General features: G+C 40.3%; 1 protein-coding gene across 1 annotated transcript in view; it reads left to right on the top strand.

Annotated features, from left to right (window-relative positions):
• Window positions 1-10,381, top strand: part of cfap74 (cilia and flagella associated protein 74) — a 59,344-nt gene extending 48,963 nt beyond the window's left edge. Inside the window, exons 27-39 of the mRNA XM_068340011.1 lie at window positions 112-246; window positions 425-558; window positions 881-1,015; window positions 3,452-3,561; window positions 5,192-5,247; window positions 5,562-5,681; window positions 5,876-6,031; window positions 6,212-6,350; window positions 7,346-7,500; window positions 7,723-7,855; window positions 8,882-9,018; window positions 9,447-9,581; window positions 9,708-10,381. Coding sequence (XP_068196112.1) covers window positions 112-246; window positions 425-558; window positions 881-1,015; window positions 3,452-3,561; window positions 5,192-5,247; window positions 5,562-5,681; window positions 5,876-6,031; window positions 6,212-6,350; window positions 7,346-7,500; window positions 7,723-7,855; window positions 8,882-9,018; window positions 9,447-9,581; window positions 9,708-9,812 — 1,650 coding nt within the window. The 3' untranslated portion in view covers window positions 9,813-10,381. The remainder of the gene's footprint in view (window positions 1-111; window positions 247-424; window positions 559-880; window positions 1,016-3,451; window positions 3,562-5,191; window positions 5,248-5,561; window positions 5,682-5,875; window positions 6,032-6,211; window positions 6,351-7,345; window positions 7,501-7,722; window positions 7,856-8,881; window positions 9,019-9,446; window positions 9,582-9,707) is intronic.
• Window positions 10,382-15,479: the final 5,098 nt, after the last annotated feature.

Here is a 15,479-nt window from a genome sequence, read left to right as displayed (position 1 = left end):
AGTCCACGCTTTAAAGCATCCTTTAAATCTGTAAAATGCCATAGAATAAAAACCAGTGATCTTGTTGGATCCTTTAAATCTGAGTAACGTGTGGCTTCTCTCCTCTGACAGAGATGTTTGATCCAGGTGACATTCAGACCCAGACTTTCAAACCAGGTGATTGAAGAGGAGGCGCTGCGTCTCTTCCATTGTTCCAAGTTGCTCCGTGAGCAAGAGTTGGAAAGGAACAGACTCACCGAACAGGAGGTACAACGAAACACCCACCAACCCCAGTCCCCTGCTGCTATTGTGATGCCAAATGGGTTTAAATCTGGGATTACTTTTATAAACAGGAGTTTTCAGAATGAAGAAGCTACAAACCTGAGAGTGAACTGGCAGAGTGAGAGAGAGAGTGAGAGTTGTTTTTGTTTGTGTGTGTTGTTAGACTAACAGTGCTGTCCCAGCGGAACCCAGTAAAAAAAGGAAGGGCTCTGTGATTCCAAAAAATAGCAAGATATCTGACAGCCCAAAGATGGAGCAACCAACTGAATCACCAGATCCTGCAGACGAACAGCCAGGGTGGGAGGATTTCATTTTTCTAAGACTTGAATCTCTCATTGAGGTCATCACTCTTACTGCTTTCTTTGTAACACAAATACATTGGCTGGTGAGCAAAAATTGAAATATGAGTGAGCAATATTCAGTAATATTTAACATATAAATATCGGAGAATAGTACTGCATTCTACCTGAGAGGTTGCTTGTGTTTCTAAAAACCAAATATTGAGTTTCAATTGAGTTTCAACACAAGGCTTTACTTGTATCTTGTATCAGCTTCCATTATGTGAATGTGAAGAGAGTTTCCTGCTTTTTATAACAGTGATTAATATTTTATCTTCTAGGTCAGAGCACTATGAACAGCTCAGGAGTTCTCTGCTGTACTCTTTCACCCGGCGTTACAGAGAATTCACTGTTCCCTGCTTTGTGTCTGACGGAGAACCTCCACAGGTAGACAGACAGCTGCAGCCAGCATGGAGGTAACACTGAATATGCTTCTACACAGCTTTAAAATAACATGTAGTCCTGTCAGCTTCTGTCTTTATTCCCAATTTGCAAAGTATACACTCCATCAACATTGCATTATTTGTCTCATATTGTGTGTGTGTGTGGTGTTTGCACGTTCTCCAATGTCCACATGGGTTCTGTCCGTGAACCACCAAAAACAAGTAATAGAGGTAAAGTGGTAACTAAATTGATCACACCGAATGTCAGCAGGGCTCCGCTCCAGCCTTCTGTGTCCCTGAACAGGGTAAGAAAATGAATGAATGAATGAATGAATAATTCCATGGTTTTCTGTAGAGGCCTCAGATGTTTGTGAAATGTCTAGTAAAAATCAAAAATAATTCAAAACAAGCCAGTCAGAGACTGCAACATCCTGTGACACCCGTGGCTCTGGCTTCCTGAAAGTGTTGCTTTTTTTGTGATTATATCTCATCAGGTTTCAGAGATGACACTTTTGTCTCACTGAAGTCCAACACTCAGAGAACGTAACTTCCGGATGCCGTTAGCCAATAGAATGCACGAACAATATTAAGTGACTGCCTTCCAAAAATCCGCGATGAGTACAAAATTTGACATTTGACCTTGAACTAGTTTTCTCAAGGTCATCATCACATTTTCATCCCCTTTGCCGCCTGAGTAATGTGGTTTTTCTTTCATCTTTCTATCTGCAACTGTTGTGAAGATATTTGGTGGACGGACGGGCGGACAAACACACAAACACTGACAATTACAATACATCGCTGCTTCGCGGGACGTAACTAGAGCAGAACTTGAGGTTCCTCATTTCAACCTTGTGTTTGATTGATGCCTCTATGCTCTGGTTGTAACTCAAGGCTTACAAACGTTTCAAGCCGTGTAACAGTTTCTACATCAGTTTCAGTTTAACATTCAGAAGTCAGACAGGTCACAGCCAGCAGGCGTTAAACAATCTGTTTCTTTAAAGCAGTTCAGTTTTCAGCGTTTTGAAATAAATTTAGATATTAGACTAGCGCAAACCCATGGAAATTCCATGAAAAAACAATAATATCAGACTTCATACCAAACATATGAAAAGAATAAATAGCTACCTTGTTCTATGGAGCTAACACTACACTGCTAACATGGAGAGCTCCAGCTAAACCAATAGCCAACTAATGCTAGCCGAGCTTTTGCTGCAACACAAGAGACATGGTGATGTCATGTATGCCAGCGCATATTCCTTCTAGATTACTTTACTACCTGAACAGTAATTTCTACATTTTACGTGAATGAATGAATGAATGAATAAATAAATAAATATATTAACTTTATGACTCATAAAGAAAGAAACAGACCAACAAATATCCAACTGTCAAGCATGTTTATCAACGCGTCTTTGACGTTGAGCTGTTATATGTCAGAAAACAGCCAGTTTTACCTTCGTCCTTGCTATGTGTACATGTAGACACAGGTCACACACACTAACATCACAGCGGTTTTCGTCGCAGGGAGACCCCCCTGGAGAGAAAAAGTTTTGGTTACGTCGTCCACACGACAACGCAAACCCGGCGATTTTTAAAAAAATCACTTTAGCCAGCGTTTTCGTCCCGGATGTCTGCGTTGTCGAGTGGATGAAAGGCGTAAATGTAACAAAAAGCCTCGCTGCCTGATGCCATACCCCATATTGTTCATGTGATTCCTTCTGGCAGATGCATTGGTTGGGCGCCGTGATTTGTTGGGCACTTGATTGACAGGTAGTGGGTAGAGTTATAAAGTGTGACAGCGTGAGAATTTCAAATGAGTTTATTAAAATACAAGCAAACCTTGGTTTTCGAACGCTTTAGACATCGAACAAATCGGAATTCAACCCAAAAATTTTGAATTTTTTGTCTTAGAAGTCGAACAAAATTTGGAAGTCGAATGCGAAACAAACGCCTTTTTCTCGCCGCTAAGCGCGAGAAAAGGCGAGAAAAGTCAGGAGAAAACGTGACGGTAATGTGCTTTTTATTTTAGTTTACTGTATTCAATAATTTTTCACTTAATTTGTGTTCCATTGCCTATGGTACGAGTTATGGTACCAAAGGCAATGAAAATTAAATGCCTATGGTACCGTAAACTTGTGTCCAAAAGACGACGGTAACTCATACCTTAGGCTAACCTGATTACGTTGATGGTTTTTTTCTTTCTTTCTTTCTCATGTTTGCTTCTTTCTTTTACATTTCATCTTGGAACGGATTTAGACCATTTATGTTATTTGTAATGGGAAAAATGTATTTGGAATTCGAACAAATCGGTATTCAAACAACCTTCCAGAACGAATTGTACAGGTACAGGTTTGCCTGTACTGTATATAGGTGGGGAGATTATCTCAGTTATTTGTGTGACGCTGCATTTGTTGACAGTCTCGGCAGACATACTCCTCAGTTGATCTGTGATCCTGTCGATGTCTCTAGACCCTGGAACACGCTCCACCTGAAGCTGCAGTGTCCTGTTGTGCAGCCCCCTCTAGTGGTGATATCCGGCAATGGACAGAGTGTCCTAGACTTTGGTCAGGTGGCAGTGGGTGAGTCATTCTGAATGTTTGATGTCTGATGGTTCCTCTCATGTCTGACATAAAATATCAGTTTGTTTGTTTGTCGGTTTACAGAATAAAACATAGATTTATGCTTCCAACTTCATGGATAATACTTTACTAAAAATTACACCATGACATCCCCATAAAGTCTACCATACACCACAGTCTGGATCCTAGTACATTTAAATATTGACATTTATTGGGCTCATTAAAAATTGACAACTGTGAAATAAATAATTACACTAGAGAGGTAAACAGATATCAAACTGTAGCTGAAGCCGTATTGATACAGTTTTGTGTCAAAATTGACATTTGACTGAGTTAGCCTCTAAAATTATTCACCATTTGGAAAAAAATTCTTTGAGTATCTTTTAAAATGATATCAATGGGTTCCAAATTCTTGGAGCAGGTTTTCAAGGTTGGAGGAATGAAATGATGACGGTCGAACTATCGGAGTGTTGCTTTTAGGTGTAATAATATAAGGTCAGCCGCCATGGAGAATTGTGCTCACTGAGGGACGTGTAGTTCTGTGCTTCAATCAGTCACTGTCAAACATATGAAGGATTAAAATGCAAACATATATTTAACTGTTTCAAATACAACATATTTAGTGAAACTCAAGCTTTCATCAAACATCCAGAATGATTCAAACTGATAAGAATCCTGAAGAATGACATAAATCTGAGATGGTATTCATTGCAAATGTAGGCACTGGTATTTACCTAATCAGTGGCTGTAATTCAAAATGAATTCTTTTGTGCTATGAGCAGAACCTTGATTTCGATCGGTTGATCTCCAGCAGCAGCTGCATCTTCATCACTGGAAGGTGTGACCAAAACACCAACAGATGACACTGTGCTGGGAACGTCATCATGGAAGTCTCATGGTTCAAGTTTTAAGATGAACACCCAAGTTCAGACTAAATGCAGAGACATCAAGAAAGTAGTTCAAAGATTTATTGAACAAAAGCTACAAACTAACAAACAACCAAGTCCATGGAGAGAGGAATGTCGCAAAGCAGAGAAAATACAACCAAACCCAAAAATGTTCAGAACCACAATTCAAGACAAAGTGGGGAACACAGAGAGTAAAGAGAGATGAGGTGACTCACAGAGAAGACAACATGGTCCAGTGAAGACAATGAACAAATCCATACACACAGACACAACAGGTTTCAGTCTGCAAACACACTCCACTTGTTTGTATACGGTATATTTACATTTATGAGGTGACCTACTTCCTGATCTGTGGGAACCCCATGAGAACCACAGAAAAAATATCCTTAAGCAGGACTTGTCTGTTTCTTTGTTTGTTTGTTTGTTTGTTTGTTTGTTTGTTTGTTTGTTTGTTTGTTTGTTTGTTTGTTTGTTTTACCATGGAACTGTGTAGAAGTTGTGATTCTTGTTCCAAAAAAGCAGCCGCCGTAATTTGGAAAGAAGCTGGATAATAGAGAAAAACCACTGTCTTTAACGTGATTATAATTTTTTTTAATGTTAGATTAATAATTGTAATTTGGATTAGGACTTAATCTGATGAAAAGCGGCTGCTGGGCCTTGGTGTAAAAAATTGGTCTTTTGGGTGCTCATCTAGTTTTTTTTTTTGTGTCATCTCTTTCCAGGAGAAAGCATGATCAAGAGGATGACACTTCAGAACATTTCAAAGGAAGCTTTAGACGTATCCTTTGTCCAGCAATTACTGATTAAACTGTCACTGAGACTTAAATTATAACTAATGGAATCTCAAAACTGGAACAGATACATTCACTTTTCATGATGTCATGGTTTTCTTCACTGACCTTGATTAGAGACCTTGATTAATGTGGGCTCTCATTGTATTCTCATTGTTAGGGTCCTGTTCAGACATTGAATATGGCCAACATGTCAAGAATGTATTAATGCTAATCTGACATTGTGCTTGTTGTAAAGGGAGACTGCCACTCGTACAAACAACAGTGAGTTCTGCTGTTTACTGCTTTAACTGTTTCCCAGCTGAGCTCATCACTTTTGGATCCACTTGGTACTTTTTCCCTCCTGAATACTCTGAGGTGTTTAAAACCTGGAGAAAAGCAAAGTCTGGTCCTGGACTTCAGTCCGTCTGGCCAGAAAAAAGTAAGTTACCGGCTTAGTATCAGTATTGTCCACTCATTAAAATGACCTGTAACGCTCAGATTGAATTTGCATTATGGGAAATTATTGAATTTTCCTATTATTCTCCACCCTTATTAACCTTTCAATTAACAAAAAACATGATTTTAACACCACAGTGAAGAATTATTTAGTACCCCCCCTCCACTCTCCTCTAGTACTGTGAGACCCTGGAGGTGCGGAGCCAGATGATGACCCTGGAGGTGGCATTACTTGGGGAAGGCGTGGTCCCTGTTGTCACTCTATCCCCCCCTGGAGATGTCCTTGACTTTGGTTATGTTTTGGAGAAGGAAAGCACGTCTCAGGTTCTTCAGGTCGGTTAACAGTGATGGTAAAACAGCAACACTGAGACGTCTTGTAGGTGTTGAGAACATTTTCCGTAATCCGCATTTACAAAGTGGACTGAAATGTTTGGGTTGAATGTTGCACTGATTACCCTGATGCTTAAGGAGATTGCAGCTTTTGATCTGACATGAAACCTGTTTTGCTGGTAGTTAAAAAACAGCTCAGCAATGGAGGTGACTTTCAGGGTGGAGATGGAAAGCCTCTCTCCTTCCAGGCCTCACGATGGATCTGACGAGGTGTCCATCCTGCTGGGCAATTACACAGACCCCAAGCTCCATCCTGTTGTTGGTAAGATCAGAAATAAATATGTAGTTTAAATAAAATGATGCAAATGTATCCCAGACACGACTGCTGACTGAAAGGTGTGATGGTGTCTAAAGGTCTGGAATCATTCACCAATCTTGAATCCAACAAAGACACTCATACATGGTTTCATCTTGGGTCAGTTCCAGACTCCATGACAAAGACCTCTTAACCTCCTCTAGGTGGCGAAGGGATGGTTCTGATTATTTTTTCTCTATCAATGTCCATGCACCGTATATTAGGACATGAGACATCAGAAGCATACAAACCGCTTAAAGCTTTTTTTTAGCATTCTTCAGAAGACATAGGAAAAAATGGTACAAACATCAGATATTTTTAATGAACGAATTGACAGAAACAGCCATCCAGTAAGTCCAGCTCACCTGAAGTTATTCCTCATATCCATTAATATCTGATAATCTGTCGTGTACAGTCATAATGTGAATTCAGGTCTGTAAAACTGAGCCATGTTCCATTATTTAATTATCTATACATAAAATATATAATATAGATGTGATATACTGCATTAGCATTTGTTGTACAGCCCAGTGAGCATTAAGGGTTACTGCATCAAAGTTCCTGAGATGTTGTCTGTGTAGGAAGCAAGTCTACGAAGTGAACAAAAAAGAACATAAGTCGTTGTGTTATCAATTACTTTAAACTGATGAGGCAAAAAGAAACTTTATTTTGTTTCTGTTGTTTTCAATGACATCATTTCCTGTTTAACTAATACACTATTGACTTATTTTTTGATGTACACATGAAATAATTCTGTCTGGACAAATACACCACCTGATATTATGTTATATGTCAGATATTTTACCTGCATGTGTCACATTGTGTGCCTATCTGCTGTGTATTGCTCTCAGGTCATATTTGATCACATTTACTAATATATAATATCAGAGCAGAGTCAAGTTAGGTGGTTGTGTTGTATTCTCAGTGAAATAAATGCATCCCGTGTTTCCAAACCTGTCCAGGAACCCAGAACTACAGTGGGCTGAGTGTTTTCAGTGCGCTGCCAGCAGAGGGCAGCATTGATCCGGGACAGAGCCAGGACATCACTGTCACCTTTCAGCCTGACCACGCCTCTGTCAACTATTTTGACAGACTAACCATAGAGCTCACAAACAAGGTGATCAGAGCAGAAACACGAGAATCACACCTCACTCAGACAAACCCTAAACTTAAAGGTACCATCAAAAATAGTTCCTGCATGAAACTTCTAATAGCAAGGGCCTTTCAGTGATTCTTTAACCCATCTAAAATGCATCCTTGTTATCCACATCTACGTCATAAATCCTCTCTGGTCTGTGTGATATATCAACCTTAACCCTGTGTCGTGTCTGTGTCTCAGAGGAGAGTGTGTGTGATGGATCTGGCGGGTGCAGCATCTTCTAATAACATGTATCTGTATGGAGGAGACCGGCTGGCTGTGCCCATTGACTCCCTCCTCCCTCCACAGATAACCAGTCAGGCTCAGCTGTCAGGTATGAAAACCTCTGTCTTCATCTCCTCATCATGTCTTCCACCTCTCATGTTAGTTAATGGAATAAACAGTTTCAGTGTGGAACAGATCAATAATACGCTGATTAGCCATGGGAAATTTCCTCAGGGATTACTCAAGTAAAGTTTTTTTTCCAAGATACTGGAGGCTTCAACAACTCAGGAAACTCAAACAAATACTCTGACTCAAGTAAAGACTCCACTAAAAATCCACACATTGTATTGTTAATTTGAGAAAATTCTTAAGGTTCTATGAAGCATCCTATGTGCTTCTCGTCCATATTCAGATTGTCATTCCAGTGTGATAAAATAAGGACACTGTCAGGACAAGACCGCTGTGAAATATAATCCATGAGGTGAGTTAAAAATAATATCAGTGTGATAGGAGCTAGAATTCTGATAAAAGAAGTGAAAAATTCACTTGAATGTGAAAGCCTCCCATTAACTTCAGAGTCTTCAGAAAAGAAGTTAATGAACCCTAAAGGTGTAATTAAGAAGAACTCTGGTGCCACAGTCTTCATGTATTTTCCACTCCTTCTCTCTGCCATTGGTTTTCCTTCGTTTCCATAGCGTATCAGAAACATTGAGCAGACTGCTGAAGCACTGTTTTGTTTGCTCACAGCTGTTTGAGTCCAGACCAGAATGACAACCACATGGGCCAAATGTGCCGGGAACCTTTTATTTCAAATACATCTTAAATCTCTCCAGTACAAACAAACTGTACGCATCTGAAAACAGTCAGATGAGGTCCAGATGGAAATTTTGACACAAATTAATGAATGAATTGTAAATTTGGAAGGCACTATGTGGGACATAAGCTCTTTAAAGATGTCAGTGAACTATTTTAATAAAATATACTAAGTGTGGGACTTACAACACTTGAAATACTTTGGTCTGGACCGAAGGACCAGTTGGCAAAGCCACCATTCCTCCCCAAAGCCGTGCTACGGGCGCTGCTAAAATGTTTTCAGTTTCTAGATCGTTGATTTCTGAATCCCGTTCATTTTCAGCAGAGCCACAGGAGATGGAGAAGGCCAGCATTCCTGTACTGGTGACCCTGAAGGCCATCTGCAGTGGAGGAGCCATCACACCTGCAGTGAGGGAGCTGCAGGTGGGGTGCATCCGCTCCACCAGCTCCAGCAAGAAGGTACTGTGAGATCTCCAGGCACCCGAGAAGAACACAAAAGACACGGTGTGTCTGCTCCAGTACGCAGCGGAATGTTTCACACTGGACTTAATGATGTCATCAGCAAATTCATCACATAATTGGTCTCACACATACAGCACTGCGTAAGGGGTTTAAACCATTGTGTTTGCCTATATGATCACCAATCTGTGTATTTTTAGGGCGGGGGGGGTTGTAAAAAATTACCCATTATTATAAAATATGCTTTTTTAAAAGTGTTATGACATCAGTTTCCATTGTTTCTTTTCAACTTGCTTCTAGAATTTCTGCTCAGTCCTTTCTACCAGCAAATTAAAATACAGTATATATTCCTCTTATAGAACCAAATGAAGTGTCTTTGTGTTTCAAGGTTGGTGTCGATGATTCTGTCTTGTCTTGCTGTTTTTCAGAATGGAGAGTTTGTCTGTGAAGACGTGGAATCTCTGCAGCCGCAGGGCTTCAGTGTGGAGCCCACCAAAGGCAGCGTGGAGCCAGACCAACGACGCACCATCACCGTTACGTGGACACCCCCGACCGGATACAAGGTGAGGAAGAGGAGTTTAGTCTTTAATCTGATTCATATTTTCATGATCACTTGTTTAATCTGTAGTGTGTGTGTGTGTGTGTGTGTGTGCACGTGTTATGCGTGTGTGCGTGTGTGTCTGTTGCAGCCCAATGAGGTGGTGCAGACATGTGTTCCTGTTACCTTGAAGGGAGAGGAGACGGATATTTACAGAGTCACCCTGATGGCGTTGGTGTCCAACACTGCTGACTGACCTCAGCAATACCTGGAAGTCAGCCAGAGGGACACACACTGTCACACAAACTGTCTCACACACACACTACAGTTGAATTGTGTATTTATGTCACAAACCTAACTAATAATAATAATAATAATAATAATAATAATAATAATAATAATAATAATAATTGCTATTATTATTATTATTATTATATTGATAATAATAATGGATTAGATTTATGTAGCGATTTTCTGGACACTCAAACACGCTTTACAGTGGATCCATAATTCATTTACTCCTCATTCGTGGTGATGGTAAACTACATACTGTATGTAGCCACAGCTGCCCTGGGATAACCATCAGAGGTGTGGCAGCCAATCTGTGCCAACAACCTCTCCAACCACCATCGAAACAATCACACACATTCACACACCAGCGAATGCCTCACTGGAGGCAAGGAGGGTTACGTGTCTTGCCCAAGGACACAATGACAGAGGAGTAGGGGAGCGGAAGCGAGAATCGAACCGCCAATCCTACAATCATTGGACCACTTGCTCTACCACTGAGCCACTGCTGCCCCGTAAATATTAAATTTTGCATTAATAAAGCACGGTTCAAGAATCTGAGTTTGGTTGTTTCATTCTACAGCTACATTGTTTGTTTCCTGATCCCTTCTATTTATTTATTGGGCTTAAACTCTAAATGACTCAAATACAAACCCGATCCACCCACCAAATGCCTTCCATAACATAAAAAGCATTTCTTATTTGTCTTTTTCCCTCGTTAAAGAGCCTCTGAAACACATCCATTTATTTTCCTGACCGCTTCATCCGCTTGCACTGGTCACGGGGAGCTGGAGCCTATCCCAGCTGGCTTAGGGTGTGAGGCGGGGCAAAGGACACCAGTGCACCGCGGAGCCACACATAATTAAGACAGCCATACACACTCACGCTCACGCTGTGGGCAATTTGGAACCGCCAATTAACCTGAAGCGCATGTTTTTGGAGGTGGGAGGAAGCCAGACAACCCGGACAGAACCCACGCAGACACGGGGAGAACATGCAAACTCCGCACAGAGTGGGACTCGAACCAGGAACTGCCTTAATGCGTGGTGAAATCGCTACCCACTGCGCCACCATGCTACCCTCAGAAACTCAGACAAATAAAATCTTCCTCTGTCTTTAAGACTTCAAGACCATTAATCATGTGTGTGACTGCTCCATAATCCAACGTGTATTTTTTTTTTAGCCTGTCCCAACTAGTTTATGTTTTAACATGCCAAATTTGTTGGTATGTTAAAATTCAAAATCAGCACTTTTTTTTTTTGAAAAAACAAGTTTAGTAGACAAAAGGCTTTAGATATTTTATATGTGAACTGTTTTCATTTGACTATAAATCAGAAAATATTTGCAAATGATAATATTGTGTTTTAATGATGTTAAAAGTGTCTGTAGGTTTAAACTGTTAGTCACCATCATAACCCTGCACTGCAATCCATTAAAACACTGTATAGAACAATATTTTACATTCAATTTGTCTCACCCCTGATATTATTTCAAATATGTGCCACCATAGAATTCTATCAAAATGTTTTTGGCTCAAAATCTCATAAACAAAAAGACATGAGGTCACACTTGTCACATCGAAAATCACACACGTCAGATATAAATTGACAGATAAATAAAAGCATAAACACTGGACACAACCTGTCAGACAGACATGATGAATGACTGCACCCATAAATGTAAGGTAGACTTGTAGGGTAGTATAGGAAAAACACATAGTGCTACATACTTTCATGATGTGTCATAACAGAATGACATGCTTCTCATCCATGAGTCTGAATTGTTTTAGTCATTTAACTTAAATGTCTTCATTATACACAGAACACCTCCTGCTGTGTGCAGCCCAGACAGCGTTCGCCCTTCTGCAGCAGCTAATGCTGCCAGCAGGGGTTGGTCAGGTATGCTGCTGTCAGTCAGTCAGTCAGTCATCTTCAGATTACCACCGCTATATCCGCCGCAGCGGGTCACAGGGAGCCGGAGCCTATCTTGGCGGCATAGGGCGTGAGGCGGGGGACACTCCGGGCACGACGCCAGTGCACCGCGGAGGTATGCTGCTGTTGTATGATAAATGGTGTGTGAGCTGACGTCAGCCAGCAGACTGCACACACTGGAATTTAACTGGTGCTGTAAAGACCAAGAAAGTCCCCTTCAGTCCATCCTTGACTCAGTCCCAGAAATACCAAGATAGCATATTAATGTAAATATTAAAAGTAAGTATAAATTCATTTGATGCATTATTCTGAAATATTAGTATTTATATATGTACTAATCAGGACCAAATGAACAGTTTAAACTAATGCAAACATATAATATTCCTCAAATATAATACACAATCCTAATTTCACTGACTACTGCAGTATTTAAGTTGTTCAAACCCAGGAGGACAAACATTGTAGCTCTTTGCAGAGACCTTTTAGCTGCTACAGATATGATGCATATCCAAACATCAGCCTGAGGAATCCATCTCAACACCTACACACTCCAGGTTTATGTATATATATATATATATATACTGTAAATATATATATGTCTTTTGTCTTTTGCTTAATTTCCTTGTAATATTTTTCTAGGGATTGTCATCGTCAAACGTTATTGTGCAATTACAAAATCCGTTAAAAGATAGTCTAAAAACTGATGCATGAGTTGGTACTCATGAAAACATTTGATTCATATCATGTGATGGTCTCACATACATTTACGTGCTGCACTGCGTGAGGAAAATCTTCAATCTGGTTGACTGTATCAGACTTAAAATGATTTCATGCAAAAAAACAACAACAGCACCAGGGAAAAGTGTATAGTTTATATTATTTAGGGGATTACTCTGTCACAGTAAATAGCTGAAGTCCATTAAAATGAGCCTGAGAGACTCCTAATGGTGTCCAACTTCATGTGTGCTAAGCTCTGTGCATATGAACAGCAGATGTCAGTGATGACACGGTGCCAACCAATAGGATCTGAACCCTCTCAGAGATGCATGCTGTAAGCATTTATCAGAGATTGTAGGAGATTATGCTAAATCAGATTACAGCACCCCAACCTGCCTATAAAAAGCAAGGTCATTATGAGCTTAGCCTCATGTAATGTCACTGGTTTTATGAAATATATGAGATAATATTAGGCAATATTTATGTTGCCATTTTGCCTCTTTTTCTAATCTGATTTATCTTGATCTGTTGCTAATGCTGTAAGATAGTGCTACTTATGACCCTGCTCTGCTGATAGGAGGTGAATGTGCATTGTTTTTGTCCATATGTCTGTGAAAACGACTGATGGAGATAGTGAAAGTTATCTTTATGGAATAGAGAAGGAGCATGCTACACAACTATGAAGGGCATACAAATGTGAAATATTATATTTTGATGTATTTATAACAAGAAAACATACAGAAGGCTGTTCTACCATTGTCGTACGGTATGTATTGTTTGTGAAGATGAAAAACTCCTATTTCTTATCAAGAAAAGAGAATGTTTGATATTTTTCCTCACTTCAGTGGTTTCCCACACAACGATCATCCCTCTCATCACCACAATCTGTCAGAGTTTGATGACGTTGTAATTATCACAACTAAATCAGGCTTACGCAGAACACTTCTGTAGATGTGGATATTTTCTTTCTCCTCTCTCATTAGTCTTGATGCGGACAATAAGATTTCTCCCCTGGGTGTCCTGAAGCCCTGCGAAAGAAGCCCAACAACACTTGTATGTAGACAAGCAGGTGTGTATCCACGGGCAACTGAATCTCACGAGTATTAACCTGAGTCCCAGTGGAAACCTGCAGTCAGAGCTCTACTTGACACACACACACACACGTTTACATGAATGCACACACGCACGCATGCACGCACACACACATGCACACGCGCACACGCGCGCACACACACACACACACACACACACAGAGTGTTCTTCGATCAACTGCCTGTGTTACAGCAGGTTAAAGTTAAAGGCAAGGAATAAAGGGAAAGGCGGGCTCTCTTCTCTAAAATCAATATGAACAATTTTCTTATTGTACACCAAAAATATAAATAAGTGACTTTCCATACGGGCCCACACACCCTACTATGGGGAAGTTGTCTTTCGTAGGTCCATTAATACTGTATGTGGTGACAGAGGTGAACAACAGCAAAGGATTGTTCGTTTTTCTCTATCAGGTCTAGAAAAATCCCAAACAAATCAGTGGAAACTCAAATAACAGCCTCAGCTTAACTTTGTGTAGAATTTCTCTAATTTTTTTTTAATCATTCTCCCCTTTTTTGTCATTACAGTAGAAAAAGACTGCATGTGCAAATATATCCCAATTTCAAGATCAGCGTGACACACGGTGCCTCTTATGCATTTTACACCTACTTTAAATTGAGCCATAGCAACGACTGTCAAAATAACATTTTAAAGGACAACAGAAAAACAGATCTGGCAAAAACAGCACATCCCTGATTGCAAGGCTGCAACTGACAGAGCAGCATCTCTCTGGAGCGTTCTTCATCCAAACCATAGCTCATGATGCTTTTGTCCTTCCCCACCGGACCAGGCCCATACACACTTTGTTGTCCCGGAGGATGGCAAAGTGTTCCATGTCTCCAAGATACGTCTTAACCCACTGAGCATTAACCCCTCCTCTGAGCGCTCTACCTTGACTACTGGTGATAATTACCAAGTCGTCTATGTGCTGAAGTGATAGTCCACCCACAAACACCAGGCACCAGCGATACATCCCCAATGGATTCTTAGCTGGCACAGGAGCACAGAAACACACCGTATGGCAAAATTAATATCCAGAGAATAACAACTGATAACAAAAACCATTGCCATCTAATAATGTCCATTATCCTGGGGACAATGGAACACTGATAACTGTTAGGGGATTATCAGTGCAAAGATTTAGAAATACAGTGTGGAAATATAAACATAATGTATAGATGAAAAGTTTCAACAAACTACCAGGTAATAGTCGTGAGTGTTTAGGTATTGTGTTGAACTGTTTTGGACATAAATACCTGTCACTTTGTGATGTAATTGTCACATCAAATTGGACCCCAAGGCACAGGTAGCACTGACTACACATGCAAGGTGTGTTTTGGCCATGCATCCCTGCAGGGGAGTGTGTTCACCTCTGTAGTCAAATGTGTGGCACTGTCCTGTTTGGTTTGCAAATAAGACAGTATTATTGGTATGAAGTAGCTTTTCTTGCTGTACCGACGTCCTCCAAAGAATTAAAGTGCACAACACCCCCCCCACACACACACATATTTCAATAAAACGACATATTATTTTATAGTGACACACATGTATTGTGAAGTTTTGATTATATTCACTTTACATTTGGTAAATTATGGCCATATTTCTCCAGAAAGCGTAGCTTTGTATGAAGCAGTCTCTCATATCAATGGGAGTTTGCTTGTTAAAGGTGTTAAATCTCTATTGGCGGATTACATTTTATTTAAATTCATCATATGCATAAACCTATAGAGTGAAAAATGTGTGATTTGTTAGATAAATACTATCTAAACGTGCTCCTGTTACCAAAATGGAAGTATTTCCTGGTGTGTCGGAGTGGTCACCGACCCTCCGTCGTGCGTTATGACGCTACCACACAACGTGGGGTTTCCCAGACCTTAGTGCAGGGTTACCGCGCC

Source organism: Antennarius striatus, chromosome 2, assembly GCF_040054535.1.
Source record: "Antennarius striatus isolate MH-2024 chromosome 2, ASM4005453v1, whole genome shotgun sequence".
NCBI classification, from domain to species: domain Eukaryota; kingdom Metazoa; phylum Chordata; class Actinopteri; order Lophiiformes; family Antennariidae; genus Antennarius; species Antennarius striatus.
Note: the sequence above shows the minus strand (reverse complement) of the source record. Positions and strands in the feature narration are given on the sequence as shown.